The sequence below is a fragment of the Sphaeramia orbicularis genome, chromosome 20 (assembly GCF_902148855.1).
Source record: "Sphaeramia orbicularis chromosome 20, fSphaOr1.1, whole genome shotgun sequence".
NCBI lineage: Eukaryota > Metazoa > Chordata > Actinopteri > Kurtiformes > Apogonidae > Sphaeramia > Sphaeramia orbicularis.
Genome location: NC_043976.1, coordinates 26194313 through 26219810, shown reverse-complemented (window position 1 = coordinate 26219810; position 25498 = coordinate 26194313). Strand labels below are relative to the sequence as shown.

The window sequence follows — 25498 nt, the reverse complement described above, 5'->3', positions numbered from 1 at the left end:
TATAAAATCCACTCAAAAGCATGTTGAATCTAAATCATGTCTCATTTTGTTCAATATAATTTTGTGTTTTCTTTTTTCTTGTTTTTTAAATATTCATCTGATATTTTTGTTGAACATTACCATTTTGTCTTTCATATAGTACTCTTTTAACCAACACATATCAAAGTTAAAAATACACCATTGCTCATAAAGTTGGAATAATTACGTTTTCAGACACTTTTTTAAAAATTTATTCCTATTTGTACACATCAGTATGACCTCTGACCAGGTACAATGATTACATACTAAACCCTAGTTACACTTAATCTGTAAAGAGTAAATCACAGTGTCACAATCACGAGAAGAGGTAAAAAAATAATGTATTACAATTTTATGGGCAACAGTGTATTTTTAAACTATTACATGGCTTTTTTCACTGCTGTTGAAGATTATGGAAAGCGGGTAGAACACGTCTTTTCCGTTTTGGACTGACCTCATTGTACCAGTTGGTTTCAACAGCGTTATCTTTCAACAGGGTGGCGATGATGTTGAGTGAAAAAGAACATCATGTCCATGTATACAGTCTGATAAAGACTAAAAACGCATCAACATCCAGCTTTTAAGTATTATCCCACTGAGAGAAATCGATCAGTAGTCTTAAATCACTGGTATAAGCACTAACACAATTACATCTTTCTCCATTTGTGTCCATAGATGACAGCAAACAGATGTGTATGATGGGATTAAATGTGACAAAATGAGAAGTGCAAAGTATTCCAGGTGTGTCTGTTAACCTTTATTGAAACGAGCTGATGTTTGGGCGACGTGATAATGAGCAAGCAAACAGTGGACAGCAGGCATTGAAGAAAATCTAAATTTATGAGCTTCCCCTGAAAAGACCCTTCGGTTATGTAACCTAAACAGACTGCAGCTTCACAAAAACAAAACAACTCATGCAACGGAATTTACTACAAGCAATTAGAGCTACAATTATGCACCATTTAACCCAGTGCAGGTCCTATAGGTGCCAAAGTTCAGCTCTAGTACCACTGCTGTTTATCAACTGGAATATGAAATTGCAAACAACACAAATATATACATGAATTCTAACTTATTTCACTCCCTATCCCATCATTTAAGTATAGTTCCATAAGTCAAAGGGGTAGATGTCTTATTTATACACTGAATAATGCTATAACACCATCAGACAAGAGTGATTTTTCTTCACCACTGGCTCTGTTTTAACTCCTAAAGCATGACTATGAATCTAAAGCTCATAAAAACACTAAGTCTTTGATGTAAAAGTGATGATGCACACGTGCTGGAAATCTGTTTTACTTTTCACTCATCTTAAATACTCTTAAAATAATCTCAGATACTGAATGTGCGATATGTGTTGAAAGTGCAGAACGTAGCTCAAATCCTGGGGAAACATGTTTGACACATAAATGAATTAAAGTAAATTACTGCATCATTGGTGTGAATTTGTGCTACGTGCACATATACAGGAGTTATATCCCCAAACAAAATACAAAAATATGACAGAGTTCACATTCAGGACTATGAGAGGAGATGATGAATGAGAAAAAGAGAATAACATGACTATAAATAAATTATCCTCTCCTGTATCTTGGATTGGAAATTTTGTGTTTTCTTTTATATAACTAAAGACTTTGATGCCACAAACTGACACACAAGTGACATAAATCGATGTATAAGCGTTGAAGCTGAAGGGAGGAACCTAACATCAACACAGAGTTCAATCAAAATCTGCATAATATCAGTTATTGTTTATTGTAAAAGTAAATTAATGATAAAACCATGAATTTGACATCAGACTTTTAAAGATGAGGTCGTGAGAGTCCTGCACTAAAACATAATGGATGAGAGTATAAAAGGAAAAGGAATAAGGTGTTAAAGCAGTGGTGTCAAACATGTGGACAGTGGACCAAAACTGGCCCATGAAAGGGTCCAATCCGGCCCTCGTAAGGAATTTGTGAAATGTAAAAATTACACTGTCATATCAACCATCGATGATGTCAAAATCATTTCATTTCAGGGGCCAAATTCAGTTCAATTCGATCTCAGGTGGGTCAGACCAAAAACACTATCATAATAGCCTATAAATAATGACAAATCCAAATTGTTCTCTTTGTTTTAGTTTTTTAAAAAAAAGTAAAATTTGATGGAAATGTACACATTTTCTACTATCCTTTCACCAAAAATGTGAATAATCTGAACAAATATGAACAACCTGAAATGTCTTGAGAAGTAAGTACAATTTTAACAATATTTTGCTTGTTAATAAATGTTTTATGTATTTGCAGATCCACTATGTAAGTTGTAATGCACAATAAACTCAGATGCAATATTGTCAAAATTGAACTTATTCTTAAGAAATTTCAAGTTCTTCATGTAATTCGCATTTTCTTTATAAAGGATAGTTTGCAGATGTAAACATTTTCATAATAACATTTTACTTTTTTCACTCTAAAACACAGAGAAATGCTTAGAGTTTTAGTTCAGGGGCCACATACAGACCAATATGATCTCAAGTGGGCCAGACCAGTAAAATAATAGCATCATAGCTTATAAATAATATCAACTTCAAAGTTTTTTCTATGTTGTAGAGGGAAAAAAGTAAAATTACATTATAAAAATGTTTACATCTACAACCTATCCTTCAAGAAAGTGTGAATAACATGAACCACCATGAACAACTAGAAATTTCTTTAGAAAAATAAATGGAATTTCATCATTTACACATGTTCGTTACTACTTACAGATCACAGTGGATGTACAAACACACAAAATATTTAATAACAGACATAATTCCTTTTTCATTTCATTTATTTAGTTGTATCAGACATGTAAATAGTTACAGTCCATAGAGTATAATAAATGTTGAAAAAATGATAATAAAAAGGGTTATAAATGTAAAAACAACACGCATGAACACACCCTATCTTCAATAACAAGTATAAAGATGCTGGTGCCAGTATTTAACAAGTGTAGAATCAGCATAAAAGTCAGAGGTAACAATTGTAAAAATCACAACATTTCTACAGTGACTTAAACACAGTTTAAAATTCAAAATTGCTTTCCGTAACATCTCATAATAAGAGCGAACATTACTAAAACAGAACATACCACTAGCACTACAGCTACAATAAAAACCATGTATAATACGGAATGCATTGTTAAAAGCAATTCTGACTGAGTGAGCAGTACAACGTTTAAAATTAACCCATAAGTAACAGAGATAAATATTCAAGCAAAAAGATATGAACAATTTATTCTTAACAGTAGTGGAACAAAAATAAAACCTGCGAGAGATAAAATTACTCCTGCCATAAAGACTCCTAACCTTAGTTTGAATGTCATTATCATCACTAAGATTATCAGATACAATATGTCCAAGGTTCTTTGTAGGTTTTGACATATTCTAATGGAAGGTTATTCAACTCAAGTTTAGTTTTTACATTGTACCTATTTGTGTCAAACAGCATAATCTTTGACTTATCAGAGTTAAATAAAATATCACGAGACTGACCATACTGGGAGCAAGTGTTGAGCAGCTGGTGGACGCCCTTGGGAGATGGCGCAATTAAGACTATATCATCTGCATACATTAGATCACAGGTGTCAAACATGTGGCCCGGGGGCCAAATCAGGCCTGCCAAAGGGTTCAATCCGGCCCCTGGGATGAATTTGTGAAATGCAAAAATTACACTGAAGATATTAACAATCAACACTGTTAAAATCATTTTAGGTCATTTCAGTGTAAACTGGATCAGAACCAGTAAAATACTACTACAACCACCTATAAATAATGAAATTTGTCTCTTTGTTTTAGTGTATAAAAAAAAGTAAAATTACACAAAAATGTTCACATTTACAGACCAGCCTTTTACAAAACGTGAATATCTAAAATGCCATAAGAGAAGTATGTGGAATTTTAAAAATATTCTCCCTGTTATTAAATGTTTTGTGTATTTGTAGATCCACTGTGATCTCTAAGTTGTGATTCACATGTATAAATGATAAACTAAGGTTTAATATTGTTAACATTGCACTTATTTTACCAAAGGATTTTCAGATTGTTCATATTTGTTCATGTTATGTTCAAGTACCATTCGTAGATGTAAACATTTTAATTACGGAATTTTATGTGTATTGTAGAATATTTATCATATTTAAGTGTATTTTTGTGTGTATTGTAGGATATTTAAGCATATTTGAGTGTATTTTTGCGTGTATTGTAGAATATTTAAGCATATTTGAGTGTATTTTTGCTTGTATTGTAGGATATTTAAGTATATTTGAGTGTATTTTTGCGTGTATTTTAGGATATTTAAACATATTTTAAGAGTATTTTTGAGTGTATTGTAGGCTATTTAAGCATATTGAAGTGTATTTTTGCGTGTATTGTAGGATATTTAAGCATATTTAAGTGTATTTTTTATTTTAAGGAAATTAATTTTTTCACTCAAAGTTCTTATCCTATTATTTATATTATTTTACTGGTCCGGCCCACTTTAGATCATATTAGGCTGAATGTGGCCCCTGAACTGAAATGAGTGACACCCCTGCAATAGATGATTAAAAACAATTCACGAATAACAACAACCAACTGGATAATATTGTTAAAACTGCACATAAGATATTTCACATTGTTCATATTTATTCAGGCTATTCACTTTTTTGTGAAAGGATAGTTTGTAAAGGTAAACATTTTCATATACCTGTACTTTTCACTAAAACAAAGAAAGTTTGGAGTTGACATTACTTATAGGTTATCATGTTATTATTGTACTGGTCTGACCCACTTGAGATCATATTGGACTGAATGTGGCCCCTGAACTATATGAGTTTGACATCCTTGGGTTAAAGGAATACTGTGAAGTGAACCATGTTTTTCTCACAGTAAAACTCCAAACATAGATCTACAGTCTAGATACGCACGTTCACAATAAACTATAGAAGCCTATCAGTGTTTTCTCAGCGCAAATACGAAACAATAATCTCACCAGGAGAAATTCAAAGAGGGAAAAAGCTCTTGTTCTCGGTGCTCCTCCTTCTCCTCCTCCTCCTCCTCCTCCTCCTCCTCCTCGCAGGGGACGGGGAGGGTAGAAGTTACGGAGTCAGCTCTCAACTATTGTTCTTCTCCTGGAAGTCTGGGACCGGGACAGGACGGCGCTGGTCGGGTACCGGACGGCGGTCTGTCGTAATGACGGGCTCCGGTCCGAAGCTCGGGGTGCTGCTGCTGCTGGCGGTCCTGCTGCAGACGGTGGTCGTCACCATCACCGTGCTGCACTTCACCACCGCTCTGAACTCGGTAAGGAGACATCTGACACACCACAGCTCTGTGCGATGAACCGGAGACGCGCGGAGGCTTTTTACGCAGCGCCGACGCGGTTTTTACGCAGACGTGTTTTTGACTCTGACGACTTAACTTTTGCATTTCCACACTCATGGTGCATTTTTATGATGTCTGCTTTTGAATAAACCCCTCTGTGCCCCAGTGCACAAATCCACCACCTCTGTTTTCTGTTTTTTAGTGCAGTGCATGATGTCTCCAAAGTAACAAAAAGAAGTTGAGATTTGCACACTTTAGGCCTTTTTTTAAACTGTGCAAACTAAACAAACATCAGGAAAGAGGAACTTCTGCAGCAGAGGTGGACTGCAGCTATTTTTATGATTAGCTGTGATGATCAGGAGGAGTTTTTACTGTGCTTTGTGTGTGTGTTGGACTCACTCAGCTTGTTTTGGTGAAGCCAGAGCCCGTTGGTTACCTGGATCCAGTCCAAGTCTAACTCAGCCTGTGTTTGCAGAAATTAATCTTCAAACCAGATTAAGTAGAGCAGCAGTATGGGGAAATGAAACCTAAACAGAATGATGAGAAGGAAGGAGGATGAATGCTGGGAAATCTGATAAGTGCAGTCCAACATAATATTTAAGATGAATAGGTTTTAATTGCATGTAAAATGTCCATCACTTTAAATAAAATCTAATAACCTCATAGGATTAGTATGCATTTGTAATGATAAATGACACAAGCAAGTTTGAGAAAGTGTATTCCCAAACCTGTTGCATTGAAAACACTACTATCTCATTCAGACAAGTTAAATGTCTGTTTAACCGACAGATAAGAATCACTTTATTAGTTTCAGTAAAATCCAGGTTGATTAAAATACATAAATTTTAACTTTAAGACTAAACAGTGACGTCTTTGTTAAGGTTATGTGGATATAAAATCAACAATTCAAAGTTTATGAGGTCCAATAAAAACACACTCTGGACGTTGAACCTGGTAACTTTATCAGTAAATGAGATGACATTTCATAGACGGTGGAAGCAGAAGTTGATATGAAGAAATGTTCATAAAAAGTTATGTTATTCAAAGGCTGTGAGAGTTCAGCTATTTTTTAATTGTTTCTGGTTGATTTGTTTCTGTGGCACAAAATGTGAAAAAAAAAAAAAAAAAATCAAAGAAAGTAGTTGAAGAAAATATAAATATCAATGTCAGGTACATGCATGTATAGTGTTATTTTAATATTGGTACTAGAACTAGAACAGAATTTTACAATCGTCGCATCCTGATTTGTGGAGTGACAGATTATGTCTAAACTGTCATTTTTTGGAAATGATCTTCACAGATAAAATATGCAAAGTCTCACATGCACTGATAAACTGAATTGGAAAACAAACTACTGGTTGGCTGATGTTTTAATGTCTAAAATTTCCACTTGAATCTGAAAAGTGAATGTATTCTAATGTACAGACTGTGTTTTGAAGTAAAAGAGTTTCACAAATTGACCCAATACTGTGTTGAAAACTACAACCACTTGAGTTACTTTTCTTCATTAGTGATGTAAATTAGGTCAAGTGTCACTATTTTACATCTGGAACATTTTCCTTGTAGAGTGATGTATCATATGTTCTTCACCTATAGATGGACTTTGTACTTTTAAACTTTAAGGTTGGAGGAAAAGTAGGTCCCTAAAGAGCTAAAAAAAAAACATAGTGGCACCTTTATTTTGATCACACACCTTTGTGCTGATGAATAATGAGATTAAGAACTAGGTCACTTTTGTTTTGTCAGTTGCTTGTGTGTCATGACATTTGACATTTGTGTTTGTATTGTAGTCTTTGCATTCATATTGTAGCTTTTTTATTTGCGTGGCAACTGTTTTGTTCATGTTGTAGCTTTTGCATTTGTGTAACATTTTTTATTTGTGCTGTAACATTTGCATGTGCATTGTATCTTTCATTCATGTTGTATTGCATGTTGCGTTAGTGTTGTAACATTTTTATTCATGTTGCTTTTGCATTAGTGTTGTAGCTTTTGCATGTGCATTGTAACTTACTTTTGCAATGTAACTTTTGCAGTCATGTTATAGTTTTCATTCGTGCTGTAACATTTTTATTTGTGCTTTTGCATTTGTGTTGTAGCTTTTGCATTCATCTTGGAGCATATTTATTCATGTAGTAGCTTCTACATTCATGTCATAATATTTTTATTACCTCTTGGCTGAGTCCATTTAACGACATAATTGCATTATCTGAAGAATGCATTGCGATATCTTCACCAAATTTACACTGTGGATGCATCTTGGCATGGAGCAGAAGTCTCTTGAGAATAAGTGACCTTGATATACTTTTTCAAGGTCAAATGTCCTTGTGCAGTTATAATATCTGATTAATTTCAAATATAAACATATATGTAATAAGTTTTACACAAAGATAATCTAATGTAAATTATAGGGCAGTAACTTTCAACAGAATCTTACACTATATTTGGCCGAGGGGTCTTAAAAGTGCACAGCATGTTATATTTATACATGCGGTATGGGGCGGCTGTGGCTCAGGTGGTAGAGCGGGTCGTCTAATAACCGAAGGGTTGGCGGTTTGAATCCCGCTCTGTCCTAGTCAGTCCGTTGTGTCCTTGGGCAAGACACTTCACCCTCCCTGCCTCCAGTGCCACCCACACTGGTGTATGAATGTTTGGTGGTGGTCGGAGGGGCCGTAGGCAGGGCAGCTGTAGCTACAAATGTAGTTTACCACCACCAGAGTGTGAATGTGAGAGCGAATGAATAATGGGCCATAATGTAAAGCGCTTTGGGTGTCTAGAAAAGCACTATATAAATCCAATCCATTATTATTATGTTTTGCATTCATATAGTAGCTTTTGCATTGGTGCCGTAATGTTTTTGTTCAAGTTGTAATTTTTTTTTCCATGTTGTAGCTTTTGCATGTGCATTGTAACTCCATTTTGCAATGTAACTTTTGCACTCATGTCATAGTTTTCATTCATACTGTAACATTTTATATACAGGGTGGGGAAGCAAAATTTACAATATTTTCAGGCAGGGATTGAAAGACTGTATGACCAATGAGTTTATTGAAAGTCATGAGAATTTAAATCTTCAAATCATATTTTACTGCATTTCTAACGGTCTTGTTGTCTACCTCAAGTTCAATTGCCATTTTTCTCATGGATTTGGTTGGATCCTTTAGGATTTTGGATTTGAGAGCTTTAATAAAAGCTTTGGTACGTTTTTTGTTGCTTCCTCCTCTTCCAGACTTTCTCGTAATAGTTTTGCTCATAGTTATTCTCTTCTTTACATTATAAACAGTCTTTATGGACACTCCAACTATTTTTGAAATCTCCTTTGGTGTGACGAGTGCATTCAGCAAATCACACACTCTTTGATGTTTGCTTTCCTGATTACTCATATGGGCAAAAGTTTCTGAAAAGGTATGGATAATAGTGTTAGGTATGATTATGACATCAATATATGTTTTGTTTCAAAACAATTGACGTAGTGCCTGCTGAGAAAAAACAACTAAATGTTCATTGTAAATTTTGCTTCCCCACCCTGTATGCTTTTACATTTGTGTTGTAGCTGTTGTATTCATTTTAGATCTTTTGTATTCATGTAGCGTTTTTATTCATATAGTAGCTTTTACATTCGCGTCGTAACGTTTTTATATAGTGCTGCATGTTTTGCATTCATGACGTTTGTGTTTGCATTGTAGTGTTTGCATTCATATTGTAGCTTTTGCGTTGGTGTCGTAACGGTTTTATTCAAGTTGTCATTTTTTTCCATGTTGTAGCTTTTGCATGTGCATTGTAACTTGCTTTCGCTATGTAACTTGCGATCATGTTGTAGTTTTCATTCACGTTGTAATGTTTTTATTTGTACTTTTGCATTTGTGTTGTAGCTTTTACATTCATTTTGGACCTTTTGCATTCACATTGTAGCATTTTTATTCATGTTGTAGCTTTTACATTTATGCTGTAACATTTTTATACGTGCTGTATGTTTCGCACATATAGCCTTTGCATTGGTGTAATATTTTTATTCAAGTTGTAATTTTTCTTTTTTACATGTTGTAGCCTTTGGATTCATGTAATGTTTTCATTTGTGTTGTAGCTTTGTGTTGTGTGCTTTCTGAGCCACCATAGTTCATGACAACATGTGGTGGACACTAAGACTCTGTTTTTTTGTCTCTTTAATTTGTTGCCAGTTTTGCTCTAATTGTTTCCTCATAGCCAGAAGAACACACAGTCCGACACATTTGACCAGATGCCTAACGACACTAATTCTTTAATGTCCTTGTTGATGCTTTCGATCCTCAGATGAAGGAGACATTTGCCAGGAGCAGTGTTTCGTGTCTGACGGGCTCTGATCTGCAGAGCATCACGGCGGTGCGAGGCGACCCGTGCTGGCAGGTCACTCAGCAGCTTCACCTGCTCATCGAAAAGGTACGACGAGACCCACCGACTCGCACAACAGTTCCTTTCATCTCCTATGACCTCACTGCCCTCCAGCTTAACATTACATTCCTCTATCAGTATTTATTGATCAGTATTAACGATTATTTGGCCATCTGCTCAGATTCATTGCTTTCTAAGCTCAGTTTTCTCTCAGTCTGTAATGCATCAAAAACTCCCCACCCACCGGAGTTTGGAGACATGACAAATCCCCCCCAATACTTCAGCTCCAAAACGCCAACAAAGCATATGACAGGACAGCTTTATAATCATTATTATTAGTAGTATTATTATTCCAGGATGTCTTAGGTCATGGTGCTTTTACAAGTGGGATTTTCCCGTTGATGATTATAGTGTTTCTCAGGGAAACAGGAGTCAAACCGATAAACACCAAAACCAAAAGCACATTTGCTCTGTCACGATATGAAAAAGAGTCATCAAGTGGAGTCAAATAACCTCTAAGCATAAAACTATGACAACTGTTTAGACATGACATGTATTTTTTTTATCAAGTGTACTTCCTTTGGTTGTCATGTTTGTTTGGATAAAAATCAGTTGTCTTTTGAAAAATTAATAGTAAATACTTCATTTTTCACTCTTTAGGTCAAAGTTATAAATTTTCTCACTGATAAATGAATATTTTGTTGTTGCATGTTGCGTTTTCATCATCAGCTTTTAGGTCATATCTTCCTGCAAATGCATAACATGTGTGCAACAAGTATCTAGCAACAAAGTCAACAGATATGAATATCTTTTTTTGAATGAATAATCCTAAAAATATGCAATTTTCTAAAAGATAAGTAGACTAAATGTTACAAATCGTCTCAATGTGACAAGGTTGAAGCAGATAGTGTTTGACTTTTTTTGTTTTGATCTCTGAATCTGAGCAACTGCAACATAAAGCATTTTGTCTTTTTTGCTGAAAACTGAGGTAAACGATTTCCCAATTATCAAAAATATGTGCTGAAGTGTTTTCTTTACTAATCAGTCTCAGTGGGGCTGGTTCATTCTTGTCTAATAGTGGGCGTCTGGAGTAAAGCTGTTACTGTTACAGCCGAACAGTTTGAGTTCACATATATAAATATGAGGCTGAGATTCACCTAAATGACTTTAACTCTACTATGATGCACTGTTTATTTCCTTAACTCTCATCATTCAGTCACCATCCCTTGTTGAAACTTTAAACTGGACTTCTCTAAACCAGCTCTCTGCTTTATGTTTCATATACTTCATTTCTTTTGTGGTGCATGTACAGTAGTTGCCTACAACAATGGTGCATGTCATTTTTTTTTTGCTGAAAAACTAAAATTTTCTGTACAAGGAGCCTTAAATTCCCCTGTTGTTCACTTACATCTTTAACAAACTACAGGAAAATGCAGGAACCCAATGTTGGAACACCCGAGCCCATTAAAAACACATTAAATATGAGCAGTATGTTGCTTAGCTTCTATGTCCATAACTACTAATATACAAGTACCTTTAGCAAACCACAAAAAATCTGAAGTAACCCTTTAAATAATTAGTTATCCCTTTATACGTTATAAACTTGCTGTGAAATGTCCTTAATTTTGTCAACATGTGTGAAAATGTGACTATGGTAGTTTGATAGTTTCATGGATTCAAGTAAAATAACATCATGCATAGTTTCATGAGTTAAATAATATCAAATAATTAGAAAAAAAACCCAATAAAAATACATTTGAATTATTACAGACACTTTGCTTGAGTCTTAAATTTCTGTCAGAGTGCCAGTAAGTTAAATAAGTCAGTTTCTTAGTCTTAGGATGAAGCTAAAAAAGAAAGTTGTGTATTTTAACAAAAAGTGTTGTATATAGGTAGAGTTGACCAATCAGAGCTGACTGCTTTTTTTCAGGAGGGCAGCAGAATCCTTAGATTGATTTTTTATTTATTAATTTTTTTTTTATAGATTATAAGCAAATTTGCAAAAGAAAGTAGCCCTTTACCAGGTGTTTCATTTGGAACTTTGGGTTTTGTTGTGTTAACACATCAAAATGTGCATAGAAAACATGTCAACATGCATTTTATTGTCATTTAAATACAATATTTGAGGTGCTATTTATGCAGCTTCATCCTTTAGTTTATTGGACTCACATTCACTGTGATGCCAACACTAGTACAAATGTTTTAGGAAAATACCAAGACTTCTAACATGTAGTAGTTATCACAAAGTGAGGCACAACAGAACAGTGACTCATGAGGATACTGGGTTCTTTTGAGTATGTATAAAAATATCCCTAGTTCATAATTTATATCAGTTTTAGCAGATCTCGTCTCCAAACACTAGCAGCAACAGAAAAATGCTGAAATGATCCACGATGACGGTCTGACACACAATGAGCTCCTTCATAGCCGGAGATGTGATGTGATCCTGTGAGGTTTAATCAGCACAGGAATGCATTCACCTGCCTCCACTCTGACTGACTCTCACACACAATATTATTCTTTTCCTTTCACTTGCTATTTGTGCACACTGTCTGTTTTCGTTCCCTCGTTCTACGTCTCTTAAATAACTCGTGGGTATTTCTGACTCAGCTGCTAGTTAAATTTAGTTCAGAACATAAACACAGAGCAGGACAGACTGAGCAAGAACACTGTTTTATGTTTTTAAGTGATTTTAATATTAAAAGTGATTTTTTTTTCCCCACATATCTTTAAAGGAATTCACTCACTTTTACAAATTGGTGCAGACGGCTTTCAGGGCTGTGCTGTTAGCTTAATTTATGAAGGATTAACAAGTTTTACAGCACATTTAATGTTATCCACTGCATCTGCACATGTGGTTTTTACCCCTCGGCCAAGGAGTATTGTAATAGTTTCATCTGTCAGTCTGTCTGTCCATTCAATGACACAATTACATTCTCTGAAGAATGCATTGATATATCTGCACCAAATTTATACAGTGGATGCATCTTGGTATGGAGCAGAAGACTCTTAAAAATAGGTGACCTTGACCTACTTTTTCAAGGTCAAATGGCCTTGTGCAGTTATAATATCTGACTACTTTCAAATCTAAACATGTATGTAATAAGTTTTACACAAAGACAATCTCATCTAAATTATAGGATAGTAACTTTCAGCAGAATCTTACACTATATTTGGTCGAGGGGTATTAAAAGTGGGCAGCATGTTATGTTATACATATGTTAACTGAGCTGGTTAAGAATCAGTTTTAATGCTGTGTGTATGTACATGGAGGTATGCACATCATTCTAAGGAAACATCCTTTTTTCTGTCCTTAGCCTTTATGTTAAGCTTTTATTACAAACTGTTGTCCATAAAGTTGGAATTATTTTGTTTTCAGACACATTCCTCTTTTTATTCCTATTTATACACATCAGTAATGACCTTTGACCAGGTGTAATGATTACATACTGAGTTTCAGTTACAATTTATCTATCAAGAATTAATCACATTGATACAATCATTTCATGAGAAGAGGCGAACATGTTACTTTCCAACTTTATGGCCAATAGTGTATGTACAGTTGTGGCCAAAAGTTTTGGGAATGACACAAATGAATTCCTTGCTTAAATGTGATGTATTTGTTAAGTCTTTTAAACCTGTAAAATACTTCTAATTGTTCTTCAGCGTACCTCAGAAACACACGGAAACAAACAAACAAAAAAAAACACTTCGGCAGCAAATTTTACAAAAAAAAGACTTGCGACAAAACTTGTCATCCCCTAAACTTTTGGCTATTGAATGTATTTAAAAATAAAACCACTATGTTATGTGAATCCATCCATCATAGAATCATATACTGTATGTGTCTGTATTTGTTTCTTAATTAAGTCTATAGGTGACCAAGCTTCACAGAAAAGCACATTTCCACAGTCACATATAAAGATTAAGCATCATTTTTAGGTCACAAACATGTTTTTTACCATTTAAACTTTTTTATATCTACATGTCACTATCAAATATAGGATGAGGATGTGAAACAAAACACCAAAAAATCTAACATTTATAATGACTGTCCACTACATTCAGTATAAATGTTATATTTTTCCTATGGAATTGTGTCACTTTTTACATCACTTAATGTCCTGTCACAAATTTACAATGATTAATGCCCTGTCACACTGGCATGGACAATATGCAAAACAAACTTTTGGGCCTCTCATCCATATTAAAAGGGCATTTTATGTCACTAAACGTTAGACAACAATGGTGTCACACTCTAATATGATCATTATCATCTGTTGTTTTGTGTAAATAATATGCACCTGAGACATCAAACATCAGTCATATAGAGTCCAGTGCAAAAGTCATTGTCCAACATTAGGTTTGTTGATTTAGTAAAGTTCTAATGACCACACATGCATTTCTCATTCTCTGTATTAAGATACAATTTGGACATATGCACTAAATGTCTTTAGCCCTTTTGTTTAGACAATAGGAGATTTATTACAGTCATTCTCTGATGTTTTATACCAGGTTTCATTCAACATATGTCACACGTTTCTAACCGTTTGTGCTGCTTCTTGTCATGGGGTCAGGGGTCACACTAAATAGTGACTTTAACCATTAGAACCTATTTAGTTCAATTTTTTGTGTATCTTTTAAGGTTGTGCACATATTCCCTATTTTTTCCTGTTGTATCTAAAGAAAGAGAATGAGAAATGAATATGTAATCATTTCACTCTGCAAAAACAACACACCTAGAGGTGGATGAGGTCTTTTGTACAGTACACAGTAGGTGTTGGTGTTTTACGCTCAGTTGATCGAGGTCAGCACAGACACATTTGGGAGATGGACACACGCTGGGGTTGTGGAAATCTATATAGCATGAAAAAAAAAGAAACACTTCAAACACTTTTTTTTCTTAAATTAACTTCCTGTTCTTGCTCAGCATATGGCGGACTATACTAAACAATGTTTGGAATGTTCGTAGTCATTTTTTACATTGTAGTTTACAGAAATATTTTGTAAAAGGATTGTTTGGACAGATTTATTCTAAAAAAACACAGGAGAAACATTCATATTAGTGTGGATTTGGATTAAATCTAGCCTTCATTTCATGCTTATACTACAAATGACCACTTGTTTAATAAACAGTAGCAGTCATTTTGTAAAATGCATTTTTGAAAAAAATGCCACTGCTGCAAATAAATGCACAAAAACATGTCATCTATGTACATTCTTACAACCAGTGAGTTCTATAATAAGTGGATGTTTCTATAGACTGACCCATAAGTTCATACAGATGCTCTTATTTTTCCTTCTTTGCATGTATTAATATCCTGTCCTCATGCATATACTGTTTTTGTTTTGTAATTTCTACTCACTTCTGCTTCCTTGCACAATCTTTTCTGTGCATCTTGCAATCTGTGGCATTTACAAGTGACTTCCAGATAGACGTCCATCAGATAATACCTGCAGGTCTTCCTTTGAATTCCAGTCCTGTTTCAAGCACAAACATGTCAAGCTTTGAGAGAGATCTAGCTACAGGGAACTTCCAGCTTATAAATTCCACTGAATGCATGTAAATAAACCTTATAAAGCCTTGTTTTTTTTCTACTGTCCTCTGAGTTGTTGATAAAAGCTGTAAAAATACTGTTGACCTCCTACACAAATCAACAAACAGCTGCAGACTTTGTTTCTCTGCTCTCAAACGTCACTGTTTTATCCAGTTTTTCTCATTTCTTCTGGACTCTAAACTTTAAATTAAATCAACAGAAACACACCTACACTCCTGTTTGTAAGAATCAATGGTCCGTGTGGCAGTTGTTGCATTTTTTTGGAACCAGCTCATTGGAGGAAATAACTTAACACACAAAGAAAACGGAGAAGGCTCGATTACCAGGGAAGGATCTGTTACTCGACCTGGACATGAAGGCTCCTTTTTATTCATTGGCGCAAACTTCCTGAAGCTGAAGTCAGCAGATTTTCAGGGTCATGAGCTGATGGCTCTCGTTGGCAGATGAAGTCTTATACTTGGTTTATTGGGGGCTCATTCCTGACTTGTAATTTAAAATGTAAATGGATACAGATTATGAGTTGGCGCCTTCCAAAAAGCCTATTTCTCCATTGGTTTGGAGAAAACTGCAGGGTTAGATTCTGAAAAAACTCACTGTTGTACGTGTTGTTTAATGTTTTTCTATCATTTTGTCCTGCAGTCTCTGTCTCAGCGTTACCAGAGGCAGATTTCCTCAGTAGTCAGAGGTAAGCAACTATTAATTGACAACCATATTAAAATGTTTAGTCTGTTTTCTTGTGGGTTTGTATGAGGTACTTCTTCAGACGTTTCCCTATGAGTATAAGATGCAGAAACAAACCATTTTAACCACTGAAGAAGTCAAATTAATTTCAAATCAAAGTGGAGAGCATGAAAATTAATGACTCTTCTTGGTTTTTGTGTGTTGTTTGTTATCTGCCATAGCCTCTCCTAATTTTTATATAAACATATGGTAATAATAGCAGGCCAAACTTATGAAATTACGTATTTTTTGTTGAAAAATTGTAACATTCTCTTGTTACTAACCACTTGTGTGTGTGCCTAAGTCTTGAAAAAAGCTCTAGGAAAATGCGGGAACTCAGAACTCCTAATCACACTGAAAACTTAGGAAACTTACAGTAGTCAGTGCATGTAATGTAATAGAACATTATACAGCGTCTGTGCCAGTAATTACTAATACATAACTACCTTGAGAAAACCACAAAAATCTAAACCCTTTAAATAATTAAATTTCCTTCTAAACTTGCTGTGACATTAAGTTATTTTATTTGCCCTTGGATGTATTTTCTGTTAGATGAGGTATCTCGGGTGCTGCCCTCACTAGTGATGGATGACAGAGCTTCATCTCGCCCCAAAGTAGCGGCCCACGTTACTGGCAGCTTTGTGCCCAAACTGCAGCGAGAGGGAGGAGGTGAGTCATGAAATGAACTGCAAACAGCCGTCTGGGTATAAAGTAATAGATGAGCAAACCATAAAAAGTAGGTTTTGCTGATTAAGTGTCAGAAAGGGACTGAGTCTGCAGTATGAGGGTCAACAATCAAGCTAGAGAGTAAAAAAAAGTGACTGACTGTGCAGAATTTCATGTTTCCATCCTGTCTGACATGTCAGGATGGACTTTCAGCTTTGTACTAGAAGACAAAACTGATCAAAGTGTTGTTTGTTGTTTTTAATTAAAGCGGGTTTGTTTTCTCCAGCTCCGGTCTCGGCTGGCCGTCGAGTTCAAGGCCAGAAGATCTCGTGGTGGGAGGGACAGAAGGGGCTGGCCTTCCTCCAGGACGTCCAGCTGGTGGACGGGGAGCTGGTGGTGCCGCAGCCCGGCCTCTACTATGTCTACGCCCAGACGTACTTCAGACACACCCACTCCCTGGAGGAGGAGGGCGAGGATGGCGAGGAGGCTGAGGACAGGGGAAGGCCTCTGCTGCAGTACGTCTATAAAAAGGTGATGATCTGAGTCTAACACGTTCTCCTCCCACTGTGTTCAAAGCGGACTGGGTTTGATCTATGCTGGAAACTAACAGCTGTAGTGAATATATTTTGGGTTTTTTGAGTTAGGTACAGCTCCGACTATTAGGCTGGGATGAATGGAAACATTTACTTACATATGCATGAATATTCTTATAGATCAGACTATGCAACAGCATGACAGTGATATATTATTGATGTGTTAAAGGAGTGATATTTAGCTTTTTACCTCCACCAAGGAACCATGAAGGTTATGTTTTCATCAGGGTTTGTTTGGCTGTTTGTTGGTTTGTCTGTCTGTTAGCAAGATAACTCAAAAAGTTATGGACGGATTTGGATGCAATTTTCAGGAAATGTTGATACTGGCACAGGGAACAAATGATTCAAATTTTTTTTTGGGGGGGGAGGACTGATCTGCCTTGGCAGTGGTCTGCGCTCTGAATGCTTTTCTAGTTTTAAACGGAATTATGCGTTTTAAAACATTTCCCTGTGGTCTACATAAACTGTAAATGCTATGCTTGGGTCTGAATTCTTCATTAATTCGACTCATCAGGTCCATCTTCAACCCTATTTCTGAGTAATGACACCAGAAAGGTGGTTTTGAGTGCTGGCCCTTTAAATGCAAATGAGCCACTTCATGCCCCACCCCCATCCAGGTTGTTGAACATTTTAGGTAATCGGCTCAAAGTTTGGATATATTTTCAGTATGGACTACAACCGCTGCTGCTGACAAACAATTATGTCGTACTCGGAGAAATGTTTGTCGGAAGTCTTGACCTTATATGTGCAAATGTCGTGATGTAACTAGTTATAGATGTAACAAATTAAGCAGGAATTAAAACGGGTTGTAGAAATCCACTTGATTTTTGCCAAAATGAATACAAAGATAGCTTTGCAGGACCTGGAGGGTTCAAATTCAAACTTTTTGAACTATTAGGGTCCAAATACACAAATAAATGTACCAAAGACTAATAAATATGGGTTTAGCAAAATATGACCCCTTTAATGCTTTAGCACACTGAAGATATTAACAATCAAGTGTGTCAAAATCACTTTAGTTCAGGTTCCACATTCAGCCCAGTTTGATCTCAAGTGGGTCAGACCAGTAAAATACTATCATAATAACCCATAAATAATGACAACTCCAAATTTTTCTCTTTGTTTAGTGTAAAAAAGTAAAGTTACATGAAAATGTTTACATTTAGAACCTATCTTTTCATAAAAAAAATGTGAATAACCTGAACAAACATGAACAACAGGAAATGTCTTAACCCTGTTAATTTTTTGTCAGTTCCCAAATGAAATTTTCTCTATATCCAACCTTTCTAAAGGGATTTATCACCATTGAGGGTTATTATAACAGAAACAGAGAAAAGATTTTCTGTAAAATATATCATTAACTGAGCATAAACCAAGTGTCTCCATCTACTGTCATCAATCCAACTCCATGGGTTTTACTGGTGAATCAATGTTGTTGAAGATGACGGTGTTTTCACAGTAACTACGGAGCTTCTGAACGTCCAAATGGGTCATATCTGATGACCATGTAAAGATGAATAACTGCATTTTACACCAATTGTTTACATGTATTGATAGGATTAGTGATCAACAGGTATTTAATATTTTAGTGCAATTTTAACAATATTCTCCCTGTTACTAAATGTTTTGTGTCTTTGTAGATCCACTGTGATCTTTAAGTTGTAATGCACATGTGTACGTGATAAGCTAAGGCATAATATTATTAAAATTTATCTTGTCATAACAATTTGAGGTTGTTCATGGTATTTACATTTTTTAAAGACTAGTTTGTAGATGTAAACTTTTTCATAAAGTAATTTTTACTTTTTTCACTGCTTTTTTAGTGGTCCTGCCCACTTGAGCTCATATTGGTCTGAATGTGGCCCCTGAACTAAATGAGTTTGACACCCCTGCTTTAGAAGATTCAGTGTGATACATCTTTGTATTCAGTATAAAATGCTTCTACAGGTTTCAACAAGACAAATGTAAGACTTTGAAGACCTTCATAAATGCAGTTAAAGAGATTTCAGCCCTATTTCATGTCCATACTGGGAAAAAAACTAGTTAAGATATCAATGAGCGGGTGCTGGCAGGCAGGTGCGTCTTTCTTGCCATGAAACGTTAATGTCTTCATACCCAGGGTTCCTCATTTGAATGTTTTCTTGGACCAAGTGCAGCAAGCTTCAAATATTTTCAACAAGCTTCACCTTGGCACTAAAAGTGCTGTTTTCAAAGTAGATCTCATTGAAATTGTACTTTTCTATATTAGATTAAAGTAAAATATAGAGAAAACTTACTGATTTGAGAGGAATTGGTTATTTTTTGGGGTAAGAGGAAGGTCAGGACACATTAGCTGGGTGTGATCATTTCTGGCCGGGCTGTACATGGTTTCGTGTGTTTTTTCCCAGAAAACATGTAAAGTGAGACTTTTTAACGACCTTAGGAAACCCAAGTATATACAGAACTATCAGATATGACAAAGAACAGCACCAGATCTTCACATTCAAAAGGCTAGAGCAGAGGTGTCACACATACAGATGGGCCAAAACCAGCCCACCAAAGGGTCCAATCCAGCCCGTGGAAGGAATTTGTGAAATGCAAAAATTACACTTAAGATATGAACAATCAGGGATGTCAAAATCATTTTAGTTCAGGGGATACATACAGACCACTGTGATCTCAAGTGGGTTGGACCAGTAAAATAATAACATAATAACCTATGAATAATAACTCCAAATGTTTCTCTTTGTTTTGGTGGGAAAAAAGTGCAATTATATGAAAATGTTTACCTTTACAAATTGTCCCTTCACAAAAAATGGGAATAACTTGAACAAATATGAGCAATATGAAATGTCTTGAGTACAAATTCAACATTACGTCTGATACTAATATTTTGTGTATTTGTAGATCCATTGTGATCTGTAAGTTGCAATTCATATATGTAAATGATAAAGTGAGGCATATTTTTCAAATTGCACTTATTTTTCATAAGAACTTTCAGGTTGTTTGTGGTGGTTCATGTTATTCACATTTTTTAAATGTATAGGCTGTAGATGTACAAATTTTTAGAATGTCATTTTTACCTCCACCAAGGAACGGCGAAGGTTATGTTTTCATCAGGGTTTATCTGTTTGTTTGTTTGTTAGCAAGATAACTCAAAAAGTTCTGAACGGATTTGGATGAAATTTTCAGGAAATGTTGATACTGGCACAAAGAACAAATTCTTAAATTTTGGTGGTGATGGGGGGGGGGGGGGGGGGGGGGGGACTGATCTGCCTTGGGGGAGTTTTGCGCGGTGAGTGGTGTTCTAGTTTAACTTTTTTCACTCTAAAACACAGAGAAAAGTTTGAAGTTGACATTATTCATAAGTACCATGTTATTATTTTACTGGTCTAGCCCACTTCAGATCATGTTAGTCTGTATGTGGCCCCTGAACTAAAATGAGTTTGACACCGCTGGAATGGAGCCATTTGATCTATGCTTAAAAACAACCAAAAGTATTAATTGCTAATCAGTTCATGGATAAAATACTCTAACTCTAATTTATTTACAGTCTTGTTTTACGACTTAACATCTGCAAACTTTCTATATATGACCTCCCACCCTCGCCTGTCTTCATCCCCCTCCTCCTCTTCCTCCCTCCAGGTGAGCTCCTACCCAGTTCCCATCCTGCTGATGAAGACGAGTCGGACCTCCTGCTGGTCCCGCGGCTCCCAGTTCTCCCTTCACTCTGCCCATCAGGGGGGGCTGTTCCCCCTCAGCACAGGAGACCGCCTGTTTGTCACGGTGACCAACGCCTCCGCTGTGGACATGGATGAGAAAAGCAGCTTTTTTGGGGCGTTTCTCATCAGCTAGAGGCTCTGAACCAGATACTGACGTGTTTCTGTTCATGAAGAATCTTTTCATGACCAGATCTTAATCTCCCGTAATGAGTCCCTAAACTCACAAGGAGTAAAAAAGCAAAACTGCAGCTTTGTTTTTGTTGAGAATCAACAACAAAACAATTTGCCAACACTGGTTTGGTGGGTAGAACAGAGCAAAAGGACTCATGGATTTGGGGCTGTGTGTGTGTGTGTGTGAGTGAGAACTATTCAGGCTATTGTATTTTCGAGATTTCAAAACAAAGAGTGGCTTTGAGTCACCAGTATTACAGTTCCAGTTGTACAAACATTTTAAATCTGTGTTCAGACAGAGAGAAGGTAATTTTTGGTCACTAAAACACATAAATAGACATGATATGATGATAATGGAGGAGATGAAAACCAGATTGTATCACTGTAAGTTAGTTCTGTGAGTCAGTTCAGTTCACATTCTGTCTGAATACAGTGAAAGAGGCAGACAAAATCTCCACTAGAGGACTGCACAAATTGCATGTAGTTTCCAAATTAAACAAAAAAGCAGAAAATTAACCCCAAACAAAAAATTATTAGAACCCTTGACATACTTCAGAGTTTTAATCTGCGTTTTTTAAAATGAACTGTCCATTAAAATACCCGTAAAACAAATGAAAATATATATCATCATGCTCTATAAACCATAGAATCATAAGGAGATTTAGATCATTTTACTTACAAAAACAAGCTCGGCCTGTTTCCCTGTCAGTGTCACACGATCATGTTCCTTCACTGAAGACAAATTACCTGTGTGATCACTGTCAGGTGTGATTGTGGTTCAATTGATGGTGAGTCTTAGGACCCAGCTGTGCGATTTTATTGAAAGTACAAGGGCCAATCCTGCTCAGTAAGTAAATATTAAAGTTAAAAGTTGATAAAAAATAAACATATTTAGATAAAAAGACTGTTTTGAATGTGGAACAGTCAATAATAGTGTAGATCTGTGGTAATTCATGACATTATTTTGTAATTTTGGGTCCTGAGGAGGCTCCAAATTTCTCTCAAGCTGAAAAAGTTTGAAAAGAAATGCAATATTTCATAATGTCCTTCATACACTTTATATATAAATCATCCTCAGACAAGACTAACCGGTCACAACGGAGCATCCCCCGGCTGATCCGATCCACCACAAACTATTTTAAAGCCAAAGTTAACATGCGAAGCAACAAAAAAAAAAATTTGCTTTTAACACTTTGAGCAGTTTTGAGCTTCTCCACAAGGGGGAGCTGTTCAGCCATCATTAGCCCATTTGTGCCTCCTAGAGGAGACTCATTAAAACTTCACACAAAATTGTTCTGCCTCCATGAAATGTTTGTATAAAACCTTCTTTGTGTGGACATATGTGATTATCTGACATATACATATGAGTGTGTGTGTGTGCATGTGTTTATAAAGATGTAAATATTGTGTTATATTTACTTTGGTGTGTTGTGAATCAGCCTGAATACACAAAGAAGAGCTAGCTGTGGGCCTTAAACAAACCTCTAGTCTTAAATTTCCCTCATTCTGCTTCAATAAGGATGGTGTAACAATACCCCTTCAGCATGTTCTAAATATGTGTTGACAGCCACGTTGGACGACAAACATCATCACCCCTTTAACACTGAACTTTCAGACAATGCTGCTCACAGACGTTGCTTTGTGCATCAACAGGATCACAGTTTCTCCATCTGCTCTGTCTTCCAGTTTGTTGGCCCGTCTGTCGTAACTCCTCTCCAAATGGCGCATTACAAGCTTCATAAAAGTTGGCATTCCTGGCCTTTCAAGTCATGTTGGATTAACTGCAGATGCGACCTGCAGACCCAGAAAACATTCACATCTGGATTCAAACATCAGAAATTTGGGATTTTTTTTTTTTTTCAAGCTATGCCGTTAAGTCCAGTATTACTGAGAACACTGGTTATATCTGACCAAAAATTCAACTTAAAGTCACTTAATTGGTTGTTTTGGACACATCACAGCCATCACTATCATATAAAAAAACATGTTATCACGTGTGTGGTCAAAAGTTCACAATACCTCCACTTTCTCTAAAGGTTTGGAAGTTTACTGATCTGTCTGGCTTCCTTCTTTAATTTCCTTTTTCTAACTAAATTGATAGTGATACTACTTCCTCAAGTGTAATATTGCTCTAAACACTGCTTTCGTACAGTTTGTATCAACTTTCAGGGTTTAATTGACTTCCATTTCTACAGAAAAGCTGTAAGATTTTAACACTTTCTATTTCTGAGACTATACTATTTTTCAATTGTTGGTAACCTAAATTTTGGACTTTTGGAACAAAAATAAGCAGTAAACTACTAGTGATTTAAGGGGTATAAGAAAATATTCCACCTCAATGAAATGTCTGTACAAAAAATATGTGGATTTATGTATGAGGCATGTTAAAGGTCATAAAGAACTCTGTAGCCTTTAAGTGGACCTCATTCTGCTTCAATGAGGATGGACGTATAAAACTAAAAAGCTTTTTTATTACTCTTGTGAAATTTTCTTTTTATAGTATAGAGACTGAGAAAGTGAGGTCAAAGATAATATGTCCGTAATGCCTCATAAAACAACAGACAAATAAGAAGGAAAATAATAATAAAAAAAAGTTGAATTTCCTCCAGTATTTTCCCCCTTTGTTTTTCAGGCCTTTCAGTAGCTCAGGAATATAAAACATCTTTTCCAGTGAAGTGTAAATAATTGACAATTCCTATAAACAGATTTGAGTCAGCTTTTTTACATGCAACCTGGAAAAATATACCATATGTTTATATAACCCTTCAGGAGTACCTCCAAGAAATGTTCTGCATTTTTGCCAGAAGGTTTTGGATACATGGGAATGAGCCTTTTGCCCTGAGTTTAGGTCCCAGATTAGACTGATCTATGAGGAAAAACCTCCAGAATAAAAGTAGTGAAATTTTAACAATTTTGCGTCCCTAATAAAGAAAAAATTAAGTCAAAATGCTGGTTGGATGTAGTTTCCAAGATACAGTCTTGGGTTAAAATTACTCAAAAGGAATGTGTGCCTCAGAGCAACAGATCTACTTCCAAACACTGCCTGTATATTACAATACATTCACTTTTTTATGAATCTATTGTATAAATGTACATAAACCAATAAATATGTCTAACAATACTTAATCTTATACATTGAAAACATCAGCTAAGCAGCACTTTTGTTATTTGTTTTCCAATTTTTATGAAAGTATGTAAGATTGAGCACATTTAACCTCCACAGACCACAGTTATTTGGGTTTGTTTTTGACGTCCAAAGAACTGAACATTTCCAACAAAATCATCCTTCCAGGTCAGTTAGTTTTGCAGGCAAGCAAAAACACCTCCTCACGTATTTCTACCTCTGTATTTTTCCCCAGTAATGTCTTACATCATTAATTGTTACAGTGAATAATTGAGGTGATTGCAACTCACAGCATTTCTGCAGCGATGGAAGTAATAATATGCAATTTTTAAATTAAGTTTTACTTTAAATGTTATCTTTCCTACATAAATAAGTATAAATAAATAACTCAGCATGCTCCCTTTAATCTGGACAATAGTTTACCTCAGTTAGGATGTATGTGTTCATTTAATGCACCTTTTACTCATTTTTTGTACCACTGTAAATAAATGGAAGCCTTGAAAGATGATGCAAACAATTTCTAGGATTACTTTTGTCGCTTACAAATCTGTATAAACACTTACACTGACAGATACTATATTGATATCACAATAGTTAGAAAAATGCTCTCAATAAAGGAAAACGGAATGTGGATTTGCCATATCATTATACCTGACTGGTCTCCATGACAACAGAGCTCTGCATTAGCTGATGAAGGTCCTTGAGTTGTGGGTGTAGATCTGTTGTAAAATATAAAAAAAAACAAAAACAGACAGGACTGTAGCACTTGTGTAAATACCTTGACTTTTCTATTTTCATGATTGTGCTATGAATGCAGACTTTTCTAAAATGTCTAAAGATGCATTTTATTTCTTTGTTTTATTTCTTAAACACATTTGGTGTTAGTTTGTTACTTTGTGCTCTTTTTGTATAACTGTATTTTTGAGCTAATGGATCTTGAAGGTGGATGTTTGCGGTGCTGGATGCCTGGAATTCATTTGTTTTCTCTTACATTAATCGGTGAAAGAGTGGAAACAGTTGTACCTTAAATCTGACTCCTTCACAGGAAAACAGAAAGCATCCACCTGCAGTCAGTCTTCTGCAAAACACCAAAAACAGCTGCAGTAACAAGGCTGTAAAAGATTGAATGAAACTAGATTTTTGTGCCTAAAAGAGCAAACCTAAATGTGAATGTACATAAGCCAAATTTGTTTGTAAATATGTGAAATAAAGACACTGTAAAAAAGCAGCTGGTGGTTGTATTAAACTGTTTGGCTGTAGCG

The 25498-nt window shown here is 35.7% G+C and overlaps 1 protein-coding gene across 1 annotated transcript; it reads left to right on the top strand.

Annotated features, from left to right (window-relative positions):
- The first annotated feature begins 5137 nt into the window (after positions 1 to 5137).
- Positions 5138 to 24969, top strand: tnfsf10 (TNF superfamily member 10). Its single transcript, XM_030123872.1, has 6 exons — positions 5138 to 5317; positions 9626 to 9751; positions 15901 to 15946; positions 16534 to 16650; positions 16934 to 17178; positions 20865 to 24969. Exons 1-6 carry the CDS (start codon positions 5210 to 5212, stop codon positions 21072 to 21074), a joined length of 852 nt encoding a protein of 283 aa, XP_029979732.1. The 5' UTR covers positions 5138 to 5209; the 3' UTR covers positions 21075 to 24969.
- Positions 24970 to 25498: the final 529 nt, after the last annotated feature.